The 19,204-nt window shown below is 42.5% G+C and overlaps 1 protein-coding gene across 14 annotated transcripts in view; it reads left to right on the top strand.

Moving 5' to 3' along the window:
- LOC140196738 (PDZ and LIM domain protein 5-like) overlaps positions 1 to 19,204 on the top strand; it is a 261,799-nt gene that overhangs the window by 209,082 nt on the left and 33,513 nt on the right. For all 14 annotated transcript variants that reach the window (XM_072256439.1, XM_072256443.1, XM_072256444.1 and 11 more), the window contains one exon: positions 9,959 to 10,140. In XM_072256439.1, coding sequence (XP_072112540.1) covers positions 9,959 to 10,140 — 182 coding nt within the window. The remainder of the gene's footprint in view (positions 1 to 9,958; positions 10,141 to 19,204) is intronic.

Consider the following 19,204-nt stretch of genomic DNA (forward strand, 5'->3'; position numbering starts at 1 on the left):
TCCTGCCATTCCTGTATTTTAAAAAAAACCTTGCCTCGTGCACCTCCTTTGTGCTTTCCCCTTCTCATCCTAAATATATGTCATCTGGTACTAGACATTTCAATTGTGGGGAAAAGATACTGGCTGTCTATCTGTGCCTTGCATTATTTTATAAGCTTCCAGTAAATCTTCCCTCAGCTTATGCCATTCTAGAGAAAGCTGTCCCAGCTTGTCCAGCCTCTCCTCTTAGCACATTTTTCCAAACCATTGAACTCAGGTTAAGTGGCCTATAATTTCCTGTTAGTGTTACAGCCCTGAAACATTGACTTTTTACTCTTTTCCATAGATGCTGCCTGGCCTGCTAAGTTCCTCCAGCATTTTGTGTGTTACTATAATTTCCTGTCTTTTGCCTCACTCCTGCCCATCTCCCCTTCATCCTTCTGCCCTTCACCTATCTCATTCATTTTCAAACATAAACTGACAAGCTTCAAATGTCAAACAAGAGAGACTCTTTAGGTGCAGGAAATCCAATCAAAACACACAAAACGCTGGAGGAACTCAGCAGGCCAGGCAGCATCTATGGGGGGGTGGGATTACAATCAACAGTTTGGGCGAGTCCCTTCGGCATGACTGGGCAAGCTTCATATGTCTTTCAATTCCCATAAAGTTGAAACAGCATCAACATAAAATGCTGCCTCTGTATTTTCTGTCCACGTGTTCAATATCCATTGCAACTTGCTGAAGAATTATTTGAAGGTTTACAATTAGCCAAATGCTGTAGACAACAATTGAAATAACATAATTTTATTGTGTTTTTTGTACTTAGTGCTTGTGCTTTGTCTGCATGTGCGTCCACATGTACTTTTGCAAATTAATTCCCCTAAAACATCCAACTCCATCTGATTTTATGACCCTATGTTAGCTTACAAAAACCAAATTCCTGTTTGAGATTAATCAGATCTATAACATATACTTTGAGCAGCTGAGCAGTGCAGTGTTACTGCATTAAATGGATGCTTATACAATGGAGATTTTTAGTTTATTTAGCAGAGAGCAGGTGCACAAACCTAATTGGGCCCCTTACAGCCCTGACAAGAGACACCACATGATCTGACCTAAGGAGAGATAGATATGCTTCTGCCTAATCTTAATCTTTTATCACTCCTTTAAGGAAAAATAAGGTTGCCTTCTGAAAACTTCAAGAAATTACGCAGTAGGGAATGGGGTACCCATTTCATTTTTCATCGCCTATAAAGTACACTCAGATCCTGAATGAAGCAGAGATGACTAAAATTAGACAGGCACCCTTTGCAGGTCAGGCAGCATCTGTGGAAAGATGATGAGTTAAAGTTTCAGGTTGTAGACTCGTACAGCAGCAAAATAGGCTCTTCAGCCAAATTTATCCTTGTCAATAAAGATGCTCTATCTAAGCTAGTTCCATTTGTCCCACTATCTTCTAAATATTTCTGACCTATGTAGAAGTCCAACTGTCCTATAAAAGTTGATTTGTACCTACCTCAACCACTTCCTCTGTGGTGGTTGCACATACATACCACCTTTGTGTTCAAGTATAAAGTAGCTCCTCGAGTTCCTATTAAATCTTTCTTCTTTTCCCTTAAAGATATGCTCTTAACCTCTTGATTCCGCAGCCCTACCAAGAGGACAGTCCATTCACCCCTCATGATTTTATACATGTCTGTAAGATCACCTCTCAGACTTTAAGAAAACAACGTCCTAGCCAGTCCTTTAATTGGAATTGACCATGTGATGAAGAGTTCCTCCTGAAATCTTACCTCTGTGTTTCTCTCTGCACTGATGCTGCCTGACCTGCTGAGTATTTCCCAACGTTGTATTATTAATTTCAGACTTTTAGCACCTGCAATACTTTGATCTTGTGCACCCCACTTAGTTCCAAGATTGGATATGAACCGTCCAAAATGGAAGTTCGAGTGGGATCAGACAAACTTGAGCCTCCGTTCAGTTTGAATCATAGATGTTTATGTTAGAGAAGGGTTAGTAGTTTGTAACCAAGTGCTGGTAAAAAGCGATTACCAGAGGAAGATACTTCTTGGTCAGCATGGACTTAGTGGGCCAAAAGATCTGGTGCTCTGCTGCATGACTATGTGAGGAGGAGGCTGCGTTCATCCCCTTGTGTCTGTGCTGGGCAAATCTGATCTGATTGTTTTAGTGCCTGCAGAAAATAGCCAGCTGCTTATAGAACATAGAAAACCTATAGCACAATACAGGCCCTTCGGCCCACGATGCTGTGCCGAACATGCCCTTACTTTAGAAATTACCTAAGGTTACTCATAGCCCTTTATTTTTCTAAGGTCCATGTACCTGTCCAGGAGTCTCTTAAAAGACCCTACCATATCTGCCTCCACTACCGTCCCCAGCAGCCCATTCCATGCACTCACCACTCTCTGTGTAAAAAAAAACAAACAAACAACTTGCTCCTCTGTATCTACTTCCAAGCACCTTAAAACTGTATCCTCTCATATTAGCCATTTCAGCCCTGGGAAAAAGCCTCTGACTATCCACACGATCAATGCCTCTCATCATCTTATACACCTCTATCAAGTCACCTCTCATCCTCCGTTGCTCCAAGGAGAAAAGGCTGAGTTCACTCAACCTGTTCTCATAAGGCATGCTCCTCAATCCAGGCAACATCCTTGTAAATCTCATCTGCACCCTTTCTATGGTTTCCACATCCTTCCTGTAGTGAGGCAAACAGAACTGAGCATAGTACTCCAAATGGGACCTGACCAGGGTCCTATATAGCTGCAACAGTACCTCTCAGCTCCTAAACTCAATCCCATGGTTGATGAAGGCTAATGCACTGTATGCCTTCTGAACCACAGAGTCAACCTGTGTAGCAGCTTTGAGTGTCCTGTGGACTCGGACCCCAAGATCCCTCTGATCCTCCACAGTGCCAAGAGTCTTACCATTAATACTATATTCTGCCATCATATTTGATCTACCAAAATGAACCACCTTGCACTTATCTGGGTTGAACTCCATCTGCCACTTCTCAGCCCAGTTTTGCATCCTATCAGTGTCCCACTGTAACCTGACAACCCTCCACACTATTCACAACACCCCCAACCTTCGTGTCATCAACAAATTTACTAACACATCCCTCCACTTTCTCATCCAGGTCATTTATAAAAATCATGAAGAGAAGGGGTCCCAGAACAGATCCCTGAGGCACACCACTGGTGACTGACTTCTATGCAGAATATGACCGTCTACAACCACTTTTTGCCTTCTGTGGGCAAGCCAATTCTGAATCCACAAAGCAATGTCCTCTTGGATCCCATGCCTCCTTACTTTATCGATAAGCCTCACATGGGGTACCTTATCAAATGCCTTGCTGAAATCCATATACACTACATCTACTGCTCTACATTCATCAATGTGTTTAGTCACATCCTCAAAAAATTCATTCAGGTTCGTAACGGCATGACCTGCCTTTGACAAAGCCATCAAAGCCATGCTGGGGGCATAGATACCAGGGGAATAAATGCTCTGCAAATCAACTTTTTGCAACAGTAAAACAACATTACAAGCATGACAATATACATTATATAAACTGAAATTAACATAAATGATACATAACTTGTACAACAGAATAAACAAGTTGAGAGGAATGTAGCCCGAAACTGAATTAGTTTTACAGGGTGGTTCAAGAACCTGATGGTAGTGGGGAAGATGTTGTTGCTGTTGAGATATGAATCTTCAGATAGCAATGGCTTGGGCTGAATGGTGGAGGTTCCTGATGATGGATGTTAACTTCCTGAGACATCACCACTTGCAGATATCCCCGAATGTGGGGTAAGCTGGAACTGGCTGAGTCCACCGGTCTTTGAAGACTCTTGCGTTTCTAGGCATTGGAGTTTCCATACCAGGCTGTGATGCAACCAGTCAAAATCCTTTCCACTGTTTAAAAAAAAAAGTCTTCAATAACATGCCACATCTCTTATGGGAAATACGACATCTTTGCCATTTTTTTTCTTTGTTCCAGATTTTTGTATGAGCTCTGTGGTGACAGTTGACACGCACTTTATTCAAACATCTTGCCGTTTTTCTACTCCAGTCCCATGTCGTCATCAGTTAAAGTTTGATGACAAATCATGAAATAATCTTGTAAATATTGTGTAGTTGTTGAGCACCATTCCTGCAAAGATTGGCTGTGAATTTTATGTTGTGCACAGCAGGTCAGATTTGAGTTGACGCATTCCTGTGATGATGTCCTGCAATGGGATATAGTGTCCTTGTTCATGGTCCTTTTTTTGGAAATGAACTTTGTAAGCGCTTGTAAATCTGCTTTCTGCCCTTTATAGGAACAGGATGAAATTTCCAAATCTCTCAGTAATGGATTATGTTTATGCCAGGAGTCCTTTTATGTAGCGAATGTCTGTTGGCAGAGTTGTTGGTGGCCTTCAAATATCTGTCTCATAATTTAAAAAGGGGATATACCAGAGCTAAGAAAATAGTTTGTGTGTAGAGTGGTTCCAGCTTACTTCTGGGCAATTTGTCTACGTTTAACTTAAGTATACAGTTAATTGCTAGAGTCCTAAATAATGGGGTGAATCTTAAGGATTCACAGTAAATACGGGAATGGAGGTTGGAAGACTTCTAACTGCAAGTGTGGGTCCCGTAACTCTTGTCACCTTGCACTGAGCAGTAGTTGGAGATTCTCACAGCAGGTGACGTGTGAATTCATTTGAGAATAATTCTGTTGTTTTACCAATTATTTAAGTCAAGTCAAATTTATTGTAATGTACTCAGGTATAGTGAGATACAGGTACAATGAAAAATTTGTTTGCAGCAGCATCACAGCCACAGAGGTTCAGAGAGCAGCACACAAAGTAATGTGCATGTAACTTGTAGATGACAACGAAGTAAGAAAAACTGCAAAACAAGATGACTAGTGCAAAAACAATACACAATCAGGGACAAGTCTATGGCAGTGCATGAAATGGTCTGTCAAGTTCTGTTCCTCAAGTAGAATTCATTTTTTGCGGGTTGTTTCAAGATTGTTGTAGGAAGGTAGCTGTTCTTGAACATGGCAGGGTGGGTCTTCAGACTTTTGTGTCTCCTACCCGACGGTAGCAGCAAGAATAGTGCATGACCCAGATGGTGGGGATCCTTGATAACAAATGCCACCTTATGCTTTTAATGGTGGGGAGGGCTGCACATTTGATGGACCAGGCTGTGTCCATGGCACTCTGCAGTACCTTGTGGTTCTCGTGCATTGGATCTGGCGTTAATAACTGCTTAGAGATCCATTATTGCTTCCTTAAATAAGATGTTTTGGGGTTTAGAAAGGAAGAGTAATTCTAACAAGCCTGTATTTTTAACCTTCCTTTTGTACTGTTTCCCTGTCTTTCCTTTTTCCTCAGAATTTACATACAGTAATTTTGCTTCCTTGTCAGAAAGTTCTGCTCACAAGTACTTGGTGTTTGCTCTTTCAGACTTTGGGTGACATTTCTCAATTTTTCTATCTGGTGGTCACCAGAAGATTTAGGATTGGACTGTCTGGAAAATGCGTATCTGGTAAACATATGGCGGGGTCACAAAATTCTCACCCAGATTTGTCTCTTGGTCTGTAACCACCATCAGCACTGCACCCTTCCCCAAGATCTCTGTATTTCTCCATGATGGCCTCTTGTAGATCGCAGAATAACAAAGTGTATTCATGGATTGTTACATCAGGAAGGCTAAAGGTATCATCAAGAAAGCCTGCCACCTTGGCCATTCCCTTTGTCTCTTTTACCTTCTGGTACAAGATACAGAAATTTGAAAGCTCAGATACCTAGACTTAAGAATTGCTTCTTCCCATTCCTATTAGACTTCTGAACTAATTACCTTTTTCACATCTCCTTCCTAGTAGTGCTGCCACATTCTCAAAACCTTAATTCTTCCTCTCTCTCTTATTGTCACTTTAGGTTTCTTTTTGCAGTACTTCAGTTTGCTCTCCAACCTTGCACCATTCTGTTACTTTGCGTTCATCGCTATGTTCATTGGTGTATTTGCTTTTACCGGTGTACTGTTTACTCTATGGGCTTCACACAAGCAAGGAATCTCTTTGCACCTTGGTGTATAGATGAAATGATGTGAAGGTCATGGTGCATAAAGAGGCCATTCAGCCCATTAGGTCTGTACCAAGAGCATTCCAGCTCGTCTCATTCCTCTTCCTCCCGATGGCCTACAGATTCTCACTTTTCAAATACATCCAGGTTGTTTTTGATGCATTTTTAAATCTGCCTCTAAACAGGGAAGCAGTGGGGTAGTTGGAGGAGCCAACCAGTGCCTTTTCCCAGGATGGCAATGGCCAGTATGAGAGGACGTTTGTTTAAGGTGACTGTAGGAAATTCCAGGAGAGATGTCAGAGATATTTTTTTTAACGCAGAATGATAGCTGCCCTGGAACACGCTACCCGGAGTGGTGGTAGAGTCTGATATAGCAGTGACATTTAAGCAATTCCTCTTTAGGCATGTGGATGTAGCAAAAGTATATGATAAAGGACTGTATAAGAGGGAAAGTTTAGATTGATCATGATGTAGCTTTATATCGGTCAGTGTTGTGGGTTGAAGGATCTATACTGTGTTATACTGTTCAGTGCATTAAGATATTGGATTCAGATCAGTTTATTGTCATGTACACCAGGGCTGCAATGAAATTCCTTCCTCCCATGAAGCTGTAATAATAAATACAACTTCAGTCACTGTGTAATAATGTTTTCATGTTACTTTAAGTTTGTGAGATCTCTCATGTTAAATTGCTCCTTCCTTGGCAGCCAAGCCTGCACATCCCAGGCTCTGGAATTCCCTCCCTAAACATTTCCTCCCCATTTAGTCACACTCCTCTTTACCAGACGCTTCTTAAAAGCCACCTTTCAGTGCCAATTGTCTGGTTGATATTTCGAACAGTTGGTGTTTTACAGCCTAAACAGTATTTAGACGGGGACTGCTGTTGAAGCAAGGATGATCCTGTGAGCCTTGCTCAACTGATACCGAGAGTACGAAGTAAAGTTGGATGCTGGGATTTAATAACTCACTGGGTGTCTGATTCATCACATGTAATAAAAGCAAGCATTCTGCCTTCTGCAGCTTAATGCTGGACCTTTTTGTAATACAATCAAGCAGAATATTTATTGTGCAGGTCTGCTCATTATAAAGCAGTGTGGTGTTGTAAGGCGCCTTGTGTATTGGTGCTTACTAATTGACATACTACAGTTCACTGCAGTACACTGACTTCCATTGATAAGAGGTCCTGGGAAGTTATTAGTGGTGAAGGATTGAAGTATCTGTTTAGGAGCTTTGTTCAAACATTACACACCTCAAATATTTGTTTTAGCAGAGCCTGTCACCCATATATCTTGGTTCTTTTGGAAGTATGTTGCAAGAAACAAGATGGCTGTTGTCAAGAAATGATTTGCTAGACTGTATTAATAACTTTCCTCCTGGGTTTAACACCAAATCCAGCTGCAGATGTTAATTGGCTGCAACTTGCAAAGGATTGTTTAAAATTAAACACTGATTTAATGATTTGATTACATTTTCTTGTTAATAGGTGTCAAAAGAGTGGCATATTTTGGAAGATGATGTATGATGTAAATGTGTGACTATTTGCTATGTTTATCCTCTCGACCGAAGTTGTGTCTGATTCTACACCACATTCTCTTGGATAGTATGTGCTTTCCCACTGTCTGTCACTCTCCACTCAGTCTTCTGTCTCACTCTCTGTCTCTGATTATTCCTGTTTTCTCCCTTGTCAATTATACTCCTGGGTGTCTACAGTTAATTTGATGCACTGTTCTTCTCATACATACAGTGCAAATCATTGATACTGGGTTTAATTCCTTCATTGCCAGAGGTTCCAAGGTCATTTGCCCTAGGACCACGGCGCTGTTCAACTTAAACTCAGCTTTAAAAAGCTGTGGATTTTCCAGTGCAGTTAGCAGATATTAGATTACAAAATAAAACACCAGGAGGTAGAATTCTTTCAGACTAGTGGCATTATGGTTCTGTGGATTGTAATTCACTTCCAGAATACAGCTCTGTGTAAACCAATTGATCTGAATTTCTATGGCAGAATGCAGCAGATGTAGATGCTTAGCCTATGCTACCACGGAAGAATTTCAATCCCCAATAACTTTCTATACTTGGAGGTCTTTTAAATTTTTTGCTGGTACCTAATGTTTCTTTGTATGATTGAACTCAGATGTAGCAGGACAAAAGGCTATCCTGGGTTAATGCTGATTTTAAATAATATTATTTATATTCTGATAGTAAATATTAGTAATTGGATTATTATTGTCCAATCTACCAATGTACAATGAAAGTATTTTGTTTTGCTTGTCATCTAGAGAGATCATGCTGAACGCAAGTAAATCAGGCAGCAAAAAGAAAGCAGTGTATAGTGTAGTTGCAGAGAAGGTGCAGTGCAGGCAGACAAATGAGGTGCCATGGTCACTAAGTTAGATTAGGAGGTCAAGATTTCAAGTTAATCTTTTAATGTACAGGGACTGTCAAGAGCAATAATAATAATAATGTAAATAAACTATAAGTATTTAGAGCATTAGTTGTAGAGTCCTTAAAAGTGAGTCCGTAGATTGTGGAATCATTTCAGTGTTGGGGAGAGTGAAGTTATCCCCTCTGGTTCAAGTGCCCCTCAAGAGTTATTCAGGGGTAATAACTGTTCAGGAACCTGGTGGTCTGGGACTTGAGGCTCCTGTACGTCACGTCTGATGGCTGCTGCTTTCCTACAACAGCGCTTCGTGTGTATGTGCTGATTGGTGGGGTGGGGTGGGGTTTACCTGTGATGGACTGGGCTGCATCCACTACCTATTGTAGGCTTTTTCAAACCAGACAGTGGTGCCACCAGTCAGTATAGTCACCACTTTGCATCTATAGAAGTTAGTCAAAGTTTTTTTTTACATAACATGCCATTTCTTTGCAAACTTCTAAGAAAATAAAGGTTCTGCTGTGCCTTCTTTGTAACGGCACTTGCGTGATCGACTCAGGACAGATCCTCTGAAATGATAACACCGAGGAATTTAAAGTAGCTGACCCTCTGATCCCCTGATGAGGGCTGGCTCATGGACGTCCAGTTTTCTCCTCCATAATCAGCTCCATAGCTTTGCGAGCATTGAACGAGATGTAGTTGTTGCACAACTCAGTCCGATTTTCAGTCTTCCTCCTATAAGCTGATTCATCACCACTTTTGATAAGGCCGATAGCAGTGGTGCTGTCAACAAACTTAAATATGGCGTTGGAACTGTGCTTGGCCTCACAGTCATAAGTGTGCAGCGAGTAGAGCAGCAGCCTTGTGCACCTGTGCTGATGGAGATTGCAGAGGGGATGCCAATCTGAACTGCTTGGGTACTGCAAGTGAGAAAATCAAGGATCCGTTTACACAAGGGGGTACTGAGGCTTGCTTCTTGGAGGTTATTGATGAGTTTTGTTGGGATGATGGTGTTAAATGCGGAGCTGTAGTCAGTGAAGAGCATCCTGATGTAAGCATCTTCACTGTTCAGGTGTTCCAGGTCTGAGTGAATAACCAATGAAATAGCATCTTCTGTTGACCTGTTTCGCCAGTAGGCAGGGTGGCGTGGATCCAAGTTGCCCCTCAGGCAGGAGTTGATGTGTTTCATCTCCAACCTCTCAAAGCACAGTAGATGTAACTGCTACCGCACAATAGTCAATGAGGCAGTTTACCACATTGTTTTTAAGCACCAGTGTAATTGATCCCAGCTTGAAGTAGGTGGGTACCTCAGACTGCTTCTTGTGTGCATTTGCAGGAGACACTGGTTAGTTCTGTGGAAAGCTCATTGCACTGTCACATTCACAGGATAGTTTGGTAAGTCTTGAAACTTAAAGCTCTGTGCAGGATTTCCGCATCTGTAGGAAGCTGATGACTGTGGGAGTGATGTTCAAGGAACTGAGAATCGATTTCTCCTATTCATTTACAGTGGAGAGCACCCTGAGGTTCTGCAACCCATTGGCCCGGCAACAGCCTCTGTCAAACCCATGTCAAAGCCCAGTGGAGTCTGCCACACCTCCCCTGCTGCTGCTGGATCCGGCCCAACCTTCAAGCCCTCAGGAGTCCCTGGTGCAGCCAAGACAACTGTTTGGCAACCTGGAAACTCAGCAGGTAAAACAGGTTTCACCTTGTTGTAAAATTACTTAAAGCACGAATCTCAAACATCGTTCAATAGTTTTCAAAAACTTGTGACATCCTGAAGTGTTTTCTAGTCAGTGAGGTAATTCATAGCGTCGTAGAACACTGCAGCTCAGAAAAAGGCAATTTGGCCCTTGTAATCCATGCCGAACTATTATTCTCCTAGTCCCATTAACCTGCACCAGGACCATTACCCTCCACTCATGTGCCTATCCAAATTTCTCTTAATCACTGTAATCAAACCTGAATCCACCACTTCTGCTGGAGGCTTGTTCCACACACTCATCACAATCTGAGTGAAAAAAAAACATGTCACCTTTCATCATTAATCCATGACCTCTAGTTCTAGTCTCATCCAACCTCAGTAGAAAAAGCCTGCTTGCATTTAACCTATCTATAACCCTCATAATTTTGTATACCTCTATCATATAGATAGATAGATAGATTTTATTAATCCTGAGGGAAATTTGGTTTAGTTACAGCCGCACCGACCAAGAATAGAGCGTAAATATAGCAATACAAAAACCACAAACTATCAAACAACAAAATGCAGACTATGCCAGATGGAAAATAAGTCCAGGACCAGTCTATTGGCTCAGGGTGTCTGACCCTCCATGGGAGGAGCTGCACGTTCGATGGCCACAGGCAGGAACGACCTCCCGTGCTGCCAAGTGTTGTATCACGGTGGAATGTGGCCGAAGTCCAACAGTAAAAAGTTCAGTATAGGGTCTACAAACACGTTCCTCGATCGTAATATGACCAGGATTGCACCATCTGTTGTTAACTAGATCAGTAAGCACCGAACTTCTTTACGCTTACTGCTCTCAGTGTACTTCCGGTCAGCCCGCACGGTATTACCCACCGAACTCCTCTTCTCCATAAGTCTCTGTTGACTCAACCCAGTCCTCTTTCCTTGCCTATCTCCCCGCATTCTCCTTTGCTCTATGGAATAAAGTCCTAACCTATTCAAACTTGTCCTATATCTCAGGTCCTCAAGTCTGGCATCTTCTTTGAGAATTATCTTTGTTTGCTTTCAATCTTATTGATATCTTTCCTATAGATAAACCCTTATCTAAGAAAAGATGTGCTGGCATTGACGAGGGTCTGGAGGAGGTTAACAAGAATAATTCTGAGAATGAAAGGGTTAACAAGCGAGGATCATTTGATGGCTCTGGGCCTGTACTTGCTGGAGTTTAGAAGAATGAGAAAGGATTTTGTTAAACCTATTGAATATTAAAAGGCCTAAATAGAGTGGATGCAGCCTTTTGTGGGTGGGTCTCAGACCAGAGAGCACAATCTCAGCATAGAAGGACATCAATTTAGAACAAAGATGAGGAGGAATTTCTTTAGCCAAAGGATAGTGAATCTGTGGAATTCGTTGCCACCGATGGTTGTTGAAGGCAAGTCATTGAGTACATTTAAAGTGGAGATTGATAGGTTCTTGATTTGCCCAGGTGTCGATGGTTATGGGAGAATGGGGTTGAGAAGGATAATAAATCAGCAGACCCGATGGGCCAAGTGACCTAATTCTGCTCCCATGTCTCATGGTCTTATGGTAGGTGACCAGAACTGCACACAATACTCCAAATTGGGCCTCGCCAATGTCTTATACAGCTTTAACGTAACACCTCAACTTCTGTATTCTGTTCCTTGGTTTCTGAAGGGCCATGTGCCAAAAGCTCTCTTGGCAACCTTATCTAACTGTGACACCACTTTAAAGGAATTATGGATCTGTATTCCCAGAACACTCTCTTCTACCCTTGGCAGTGCCCTACCAATCACAGTGTAAGTCCAACTCTAGCTTGTCCTCCCGAATTGCAACACCTCACACTTGTCTGCATTAAATTCGCTCTGCTATTTAAACTTGGTAAATATAGTTTATTAGAACAAAGAACAGTACAGCACAGGAATAGGCCCTTCTTACCACACAATGTGCCAAACTATTTAAAAGCCTAAATAAACTAATACTTTCTGGCTGTATAATGTCCATATCCTTCCATTCTCTGCACATCCATGTGCTTATTTAAGAGCTTCTAAAATGGCTGTATTATTTTTGCCGCCATCAACATCCTTGGCAGCACATTCCAGGCACCCTCGGTTATTTGTGTAAAGGTTTGTTCTACACTTCTCCTTTGGACTTTTTCCCTCTTAACCTTAATTGAGACCCACTAGATTTCAATCCTGGGGAAAAAAAGATTCTGGCTCTCTAACCATGCCTCACATAATTTTATAAACCTCTATCAAATCTCCCCTCAGCTTCCACCACTTTAGAGAATGCAGCCCTGGTTTGTCCAATCTCTCCTTATAGCATATACCTTTTAATCCAGGCAGCAAGCTGGGGCTACCAAGCAAGGTTTCTGTATTGGATCTCTGGAGTGGGAATTGACCCAACAATCTTTGGACTCAGCGCTAAGTCATTGTACTATAGCTGATGCTGTTTACGGTAACTCCTGTTGATGCAGTTCAATTCCACTCTCATGTGAGATGAGGAAATAGTTAATTAACCAAATTTATCCAGAGAATAGAGCAATGAAGGAAAAAGTTATAGAAAACAGGAGCTGGAAGTCTGAAATAACATTAAAATACTGGAAATACTCAGCTGCACTTGAGGGAAGAGAAGCATTGCTTCAACTTCCCATGGTAACCCCAGTTTTATCCCCTCAGAGTTTTCCCACCTCCCCCCACCATGCCTTCGGCCTAAAGAGTTTGTTTCGTCTCCTACACCTACCCCTACACCTCCTCCCTCACTACCATTCAGGGCCCCTAACAGTCCTTCCAGGTGAGGTGACACCTCACCTCTGAGCCTGTTGGAATCATCTACTATATTTGGTGCTCCCAGTGTGGCCTTCTGTATATCAGTGAGACTTAACGTAGATTGGGAGACTGCTTTGCCAAGCAGCTGTGCTTTATCCGTCAGAAAAAGCGGGATCTCCCAGTGGCCACCCATTTTGACTCCACTTCCCATTCCCATTCCAACATTTCAGTCCATGGCCGCCTCTACTGCTGCAATGAGGCCACTCAGGTTGGAGAAGCAATGTCTTGTATTCTGTCTAGGTAGCCTCCAACCTGATGGAATGAACATTGATTTTTTGAAGCTCCAATAATGCCCTCCACCCCTCTCCTTCACCAGTCCCCATTCCCATTTCCCCCCTCACCTTATCGCCTTACCTGCCCATCACCTCCCTCTGGTGCTACCCCACTCCCTTTCCCTTTCTTCCATGGCCTTCTGCTCTCTTAATCAGATTTCCCCCTTCTCCAGCCCTTTATCTCTTTCACCAATCAACTTCCCAGCTCTTTACTTCACCCCTCCCCCCTCACAGTTTCACCTATCACCTACTACCTTGTATTTCTCCCTACCCTCCTCCCACCTCATCATTTTTTCCCTCCAGTCCTGATGAAGGGTCTTGGCCTGAAACGTTGATTGTTCCCTCTTTTCCATAGATGCTCTCTGGCCTGCTGAGTTCCTCCAGCATTTTGTGTGTGTTGCTTGGATTTTCAGCATCTGCAGATTTTCTCTTGTTTGTTCTGTCTCCTTCCAGTTCTGACGAAGGACCTTCAACTCTTAAATATTGACTCTGTCTCTTCCCAGAGATTTGGCCTAAAGTGTGGAGTATTTCAAAGTAAAGTCCAGTTTATTGTCATATGCACATGTGCAGCTGCAATGGTAAATTACTTGCAGCAGCATCACAGGCACGGAACATTAGATACTCAACATTCATGAGATAATTATGAATTATGCAAGAAAGAATACAATTAGAAGACAAAAAATGTCATGATCGTGCAAAATAGTGGAAGAGTTGAGGTAGTAATTAGATCTGTGTGGGTCAGTTCAAGCACTTAATAACTTAAGAGAAGTTACTGCTCTTGAACCTGGCAGAGTGGGACTTCAGGCTTCAGAACCTCATGCTGGATGGCAGCTACAAGAAGATGGCATGGCCTGAATGATGGAGATCTTTGATGATAGATGTTTCCTTGAGGCAGCAATTCATGTAGATACTTTTGATGGTAGGGAGGGATACACCCGTGATACATTGGGCTGATCCCAGTACTCTCTGCAACTTCTTATTTCTTGCACTTCTGAGTTGCCTTGCCAGACCATGATGCAACTGGTCAGGATACTTTCAACAGTACATCTGTAGAAGTTTGTTAGAGCATTCATTGACATGCCAAACCTCCTTACCTTCTAAGAAAGTATTTGCATTTTCTGTCTTTATTGATGAAGGCAAGTGGGCAGGTCTGGGAGTGTCTGAGGAGAGTGAAGCAAGGATTAACGTGATGCTCTTGAATTTATTATGTGTTTGGACGTTAGACTATTGTGAGTGTGTTCTCTCTGATGGTTGTTCTAATGGTATATCAGAGAATTTTGATGGAAGCCTCAAATTGAATGCTTGTAATTTGTGTTAGTACTAGAATCATCAGGGTAGTGAACAACATTTACAACCGTGTTTAATTGTGACTGCAAATTAGTAAGATTCTTTATCAATAACAAAGTATATTACAACTAACATGATACCGATTTTGAGTAGGCTGCACTATAAGCAAACAGATGCTAAAGTTTAATTACTGATCGTTTGGCAGGCTTGGAGTCTCAAGAAAATTCATAGTTTCAGTACAAACTGTTCTTAAAACTACAGGAATGGCAAAACAATATTTTATTTTGAACAACTCTTTCTCCACAGAGGTGTCCATTGTTTGCCTTGGTAATTTGAGAATCTTTTAATTTGGATCAGGAATGAAAGGACTCAGTCCCCATCCTTAATAGCCTGGAACTGAGTGTCTAAGCCATGTCAAAGCATTGACGATTCAATCATAGTTGTGGATCCAGAGTTGTGCATAAGCAAGATGGGGCAAAGTTTGAAAGATTTCCTTCTGGAAAGATCATTGGTCATCCAGATTGAGCAAGCATCCAGTAGTTTCATCATCTCAAAATCACAGAGACATACAGTACAGAAACAGACCCTTCGGCCCAGCGACCATCAACCAGCCATTTCCATTAATCCCCCACGCTGAAAAATTTAGTTTCCAAATTATCATATTCTTATTGTTATGATGATGTGAGGCTCACTGACCTATAATTACCTGGATTATCTCAAGTTCCATTCTTTAACAAAGGCACAACATTTGCTACCCTGCAGTCCTCCGGGAATTGGCCTGTTGCCAGTGAGGATACAAAGTTCCTGCTCTAAGCCCCAGAAATCTCCTCACTTGCTTCCTTCAATATTCTGGGATACATGTCATCAGGCCTTGGGGACTCATTCACCTCAATGGTTTTTCAGAAGGCCTAGCACTACTTCCTCCTTAATCTCAAAGTATCCCAGTACATTGGTATGCTCCACTCTGTTTCCACTATCCTCCAATTCTTTCTGCTCAGTAAATGCTGACACAAAGTACTCATTTAATTTTATCCTTTAGCTTATGATCCTTGTTCTTATGCCATGTGGGCACTGGCGGCACCAGAGAATTTTTTCTTGCTGGTGCTACAGTGGGGCTGAATTATTCAGTGATGGTGCTGAGGGATGTACTGTGTGGTAATATGTATTCGCAAGGCCAGACGCGTGGCGTTCAAAAGTCAGTGTCAAGCATTATGTGCCTACTATAAATGCCTCTGTTGACTCAAAAGCAACAGCAATTGATAGATATAATATAGAAGTGAACTGTGACCGTGTCAACAGCATCGGAGACAACCTGGGCTACACAGAGCATAAACAAACAAACCAACAGAGCATCCGACCCACAGCGCACAATGTGAATCACACACCAATCCCGCAATCAGCGACAAATGCGTGCTTTTCAACTGGAAAACACAACAATAACCCACAATGTCCACTGCTATTCGCATTACATGGACAGACAATGCCAAAAGATACACCGTTATTAAAGTCAAATAGGGCAAGGCTTATTAACAGGTGCAAGGCTTTACCAGGAGTCAGACAAATGGTACTCTGACCATGCAATATCTCAATTAATTCGGCTACTGAATATAAAACAAAAATCAACAATCGCTGCTTGGAAGTCTAAGCAAAACCACTAGGCTTAATAGCAGTAAATGTAATATTTTAGGATTTGCAGGAAACATAAGGACTATGGGGTATCCACCACAAAATAATAATAACAATCAGCATTAGTCTTGGCCCAAATTTTTTTTAAAAATCACCTGCACTCACCATTGATGTTTTCAGAGAAGCACAATCTGTCTATTGTTGTGATTGGTGGCGAAAGCATCAATGATTTTCTGGATGTCGAGTGCTTTGGTCCTCTGGCTGTTTATGGCCAACAGGGCCAAGTTGCTGTTCCGAGCATCGCTGCGGCTATTCCTTGGGTAGTTTTTGAGGCGTCTGAGGCAAGAGAAACTCCGTTTGCATGAGGTAGATGTCACAGGTAGAGTCAGTGATATGCAGATTAGTTTGTATAAATCTATAAATGCATCGCAGTAGGGTCTTATTCGAGCTGGAAGTTCCACTGTATCATTCACTGTCTGTCCTTGCTTTTGTTTTGTTTTCAGCAGACGCCGAACCTGATGTAGCTTTGCAGTCAGGTTCTCTTCAGTCACTCCATAGTATTGGGCCATTGGCCAAAGACAATTCTTGTCTGGGAAGAACTTGTGTTTGGGACTCAATGCTGAGACTGCAGTCAGACCACCCCCAGTTTCAATTGAGAACCGTCTCTTCATTTCAGTCAGAAGTCTGTCTAAAACCAGATAGAAACAGTGCTTGTGAAGGTCATCAGAGGATGTGATAGGTGTACGTTCAGTTTGGACCTCAACAACAAAATTATGTAGGTGGCAGGGTGGCTGGGCCTGTCTCCTTTCATGTGGTCTGCTCTGTATATTGGCCTTGATGCACAGGTCCCGAGCTCTTGCATGAATTTCGCTTGATGATTCCTCTCCCCATTTTGCTGAGAGTGCATCGATTACAGACTGAGCCAAGTCCACAGTGGATGAAAGCTCCAAACTGGGAGATTGTAGCTGGTCTGACATGAACTTGGTGACTGGGAATAAATCCTCAAACAGAGTGAGAAGTAAAGCAAACTGCTCGTCAATCAGTCCATTTACAGCTCTGTTTTCCTCCATGCATTTGGTTCACCCATAATATCCTATAGTGTAGCTAGAATGGCAGGGAGTGATTTCCTTACAGCCCACAGAGCTGTATACTGCCATGCCCAGCATATATCTGACAATTTCTTCAACTCCATGGGCTGTGCAGTTGATTCCAGTTTTCTCTGTTTCTTCATGAAAAGATTGTGGGCAGCAGAGTTTGAAAAGAAGTTGTAAAGCAGCTGCACAGTTTCAAAAACTCACCTGCCCACTTGTTTTACATTGCTCACAACATCCACTAAAACAAGGTTAAGTCTGTGAGCACGGCAGTGTATATATAATGCCTGCGGGACTGCTTTCCTGAACCTCTCTTGTACCCCGTTATTGCACCCGGACATCACTGCCGCCCCGTCATAACACTGACCTATACACGCGTTCTTATCAATAACACACTGGGCGAGTGTCTGTTCAATGCTTTTAAGAAGCGACTCTGTGTCCAACCCTTCTGCTGGAGTGAAGTGCAAGAATTCTTCAAGCACTGTTTCGTTATTCGAATACCTCACCACCACTGATATTTGCTCCTTTTTACTCAGGTCTTTACTTTCATCCACCACGATGGCAAAATGTCCAGCCTCCTCGATTTCTGCACTTATTTGACGTCTGACCACATCTGCCATAATACCCATAATTTCATTTTGGATATCATGATGGGTGTTTTTTTGCATTTCAAGGATTGTCCTCTTTTTTTTAAGCTACAGTCTTATCAAACTGTCCAATTACACTGAGCAACTCAGCAAAGTTTCCCCTATTGCCAGATCCATCATCCTGCCTGTGTCCTCGCTGGGCAATGCCTTGGCACGCAGTATAGTGTAGAGACTCAACCACTGCTCTCATATACTAACGACTTTCTTGGACAATCTTTGCATGTCTTTTGTCAAGCATATTTCCCAATCTTGAACTGTCTTGTTTTCTCAACCTGAATTCGGCCCATGCCTCCATAGCAAACTTATGAGCTGCACTTACACGGTGGGTTTTGAAAGCTGTAGTAGCTTTCCGCCAGTTCAGTAATCAGTGACAGTGAAGGTAACTCAGAATGGAACCCATGACCTCCACACAGGAAATGCCTGCATGCGAAGCAGAACATAGTATCTTTTCGTAATCGAATATTCCAGCCAGTCAAACCAGCCACGAATAAAACTCCTTTGCTGATTGCCAAACTGTTGCGAGCAGCGAAGGATACTTTTTCAATGCTGGCCAACGGGATCCTTCCTCAGGCTGCTGCCTAACATTGCTAACAGTGTTCCCACTAGCACTGAGCAGCTTCATCCATGTTCTCTTCTGAATCCCGCTCCATTTCTTGTTCCTCTGCTTCACCCTCACACTCCTTCGATAAACTACTGTCGTCCTCATCCCCACTTACTTCTTTCTGCATATCACTTTCAATTAAGACAGGCTCAGGCTGAGACACCACTGATTCCTCTGGATGAGGTCGTTTTCTCACTAAAAATCGATGCATTTTTCACGCCGGCCAAGATAATGCACTTGTCAGGCCTACGCTAGCTTGTAAAAGCATAAAGTATGTATGTGTGTGGCATCCAGTAGTCTCGCGAGACCATGGATCTGCACCTGGATGTATATTATCAATCTCTCGCGTGTGAGAGTGAGTGACATCACCATCTTAAGTGATCTTAGATCAGCGTAACTGATCTGAGGACAGCAACGGCAGGACAGTGACAACGAATGAATAAGCAGAAGTGAAGAGTGGATCTGACCTTAGATCAGCACAGAGTTTATAACTTCATTGCTGTGTGGGTGCTATGGTAATTGGGGGCGCTGTTTCACTGGATCAACTGGAGAAACAACCTGTATTCAAAACTATACAGAGAAAGCAAAGCAGCTGCAATTTGTATGTGAAATTTCAGTTAATTTCTTGGTGGTGCTATTGTAATTTCTGCTGGTGCTATAGCACCAGCTAGCACCACCTCAGCGCCGCCCCTGCATGTG

The sequence above is a fragment of the Mobula birostris genome, chromosome 4 (genome assembly GCF_030028105.1).
Source record: "Mobula birostris isolate sMobBir1 chromosome 4, sMobBir1.hap1, whole genome shotgun sequence".
Classification (NCBI taxonomy): domain Eukaryota; kingdom Metazoa; phylum Chordata; class Chondrichthyes; order Myliobatiformes; family Myliobatidae; genus Mobula; species Mobula birostris.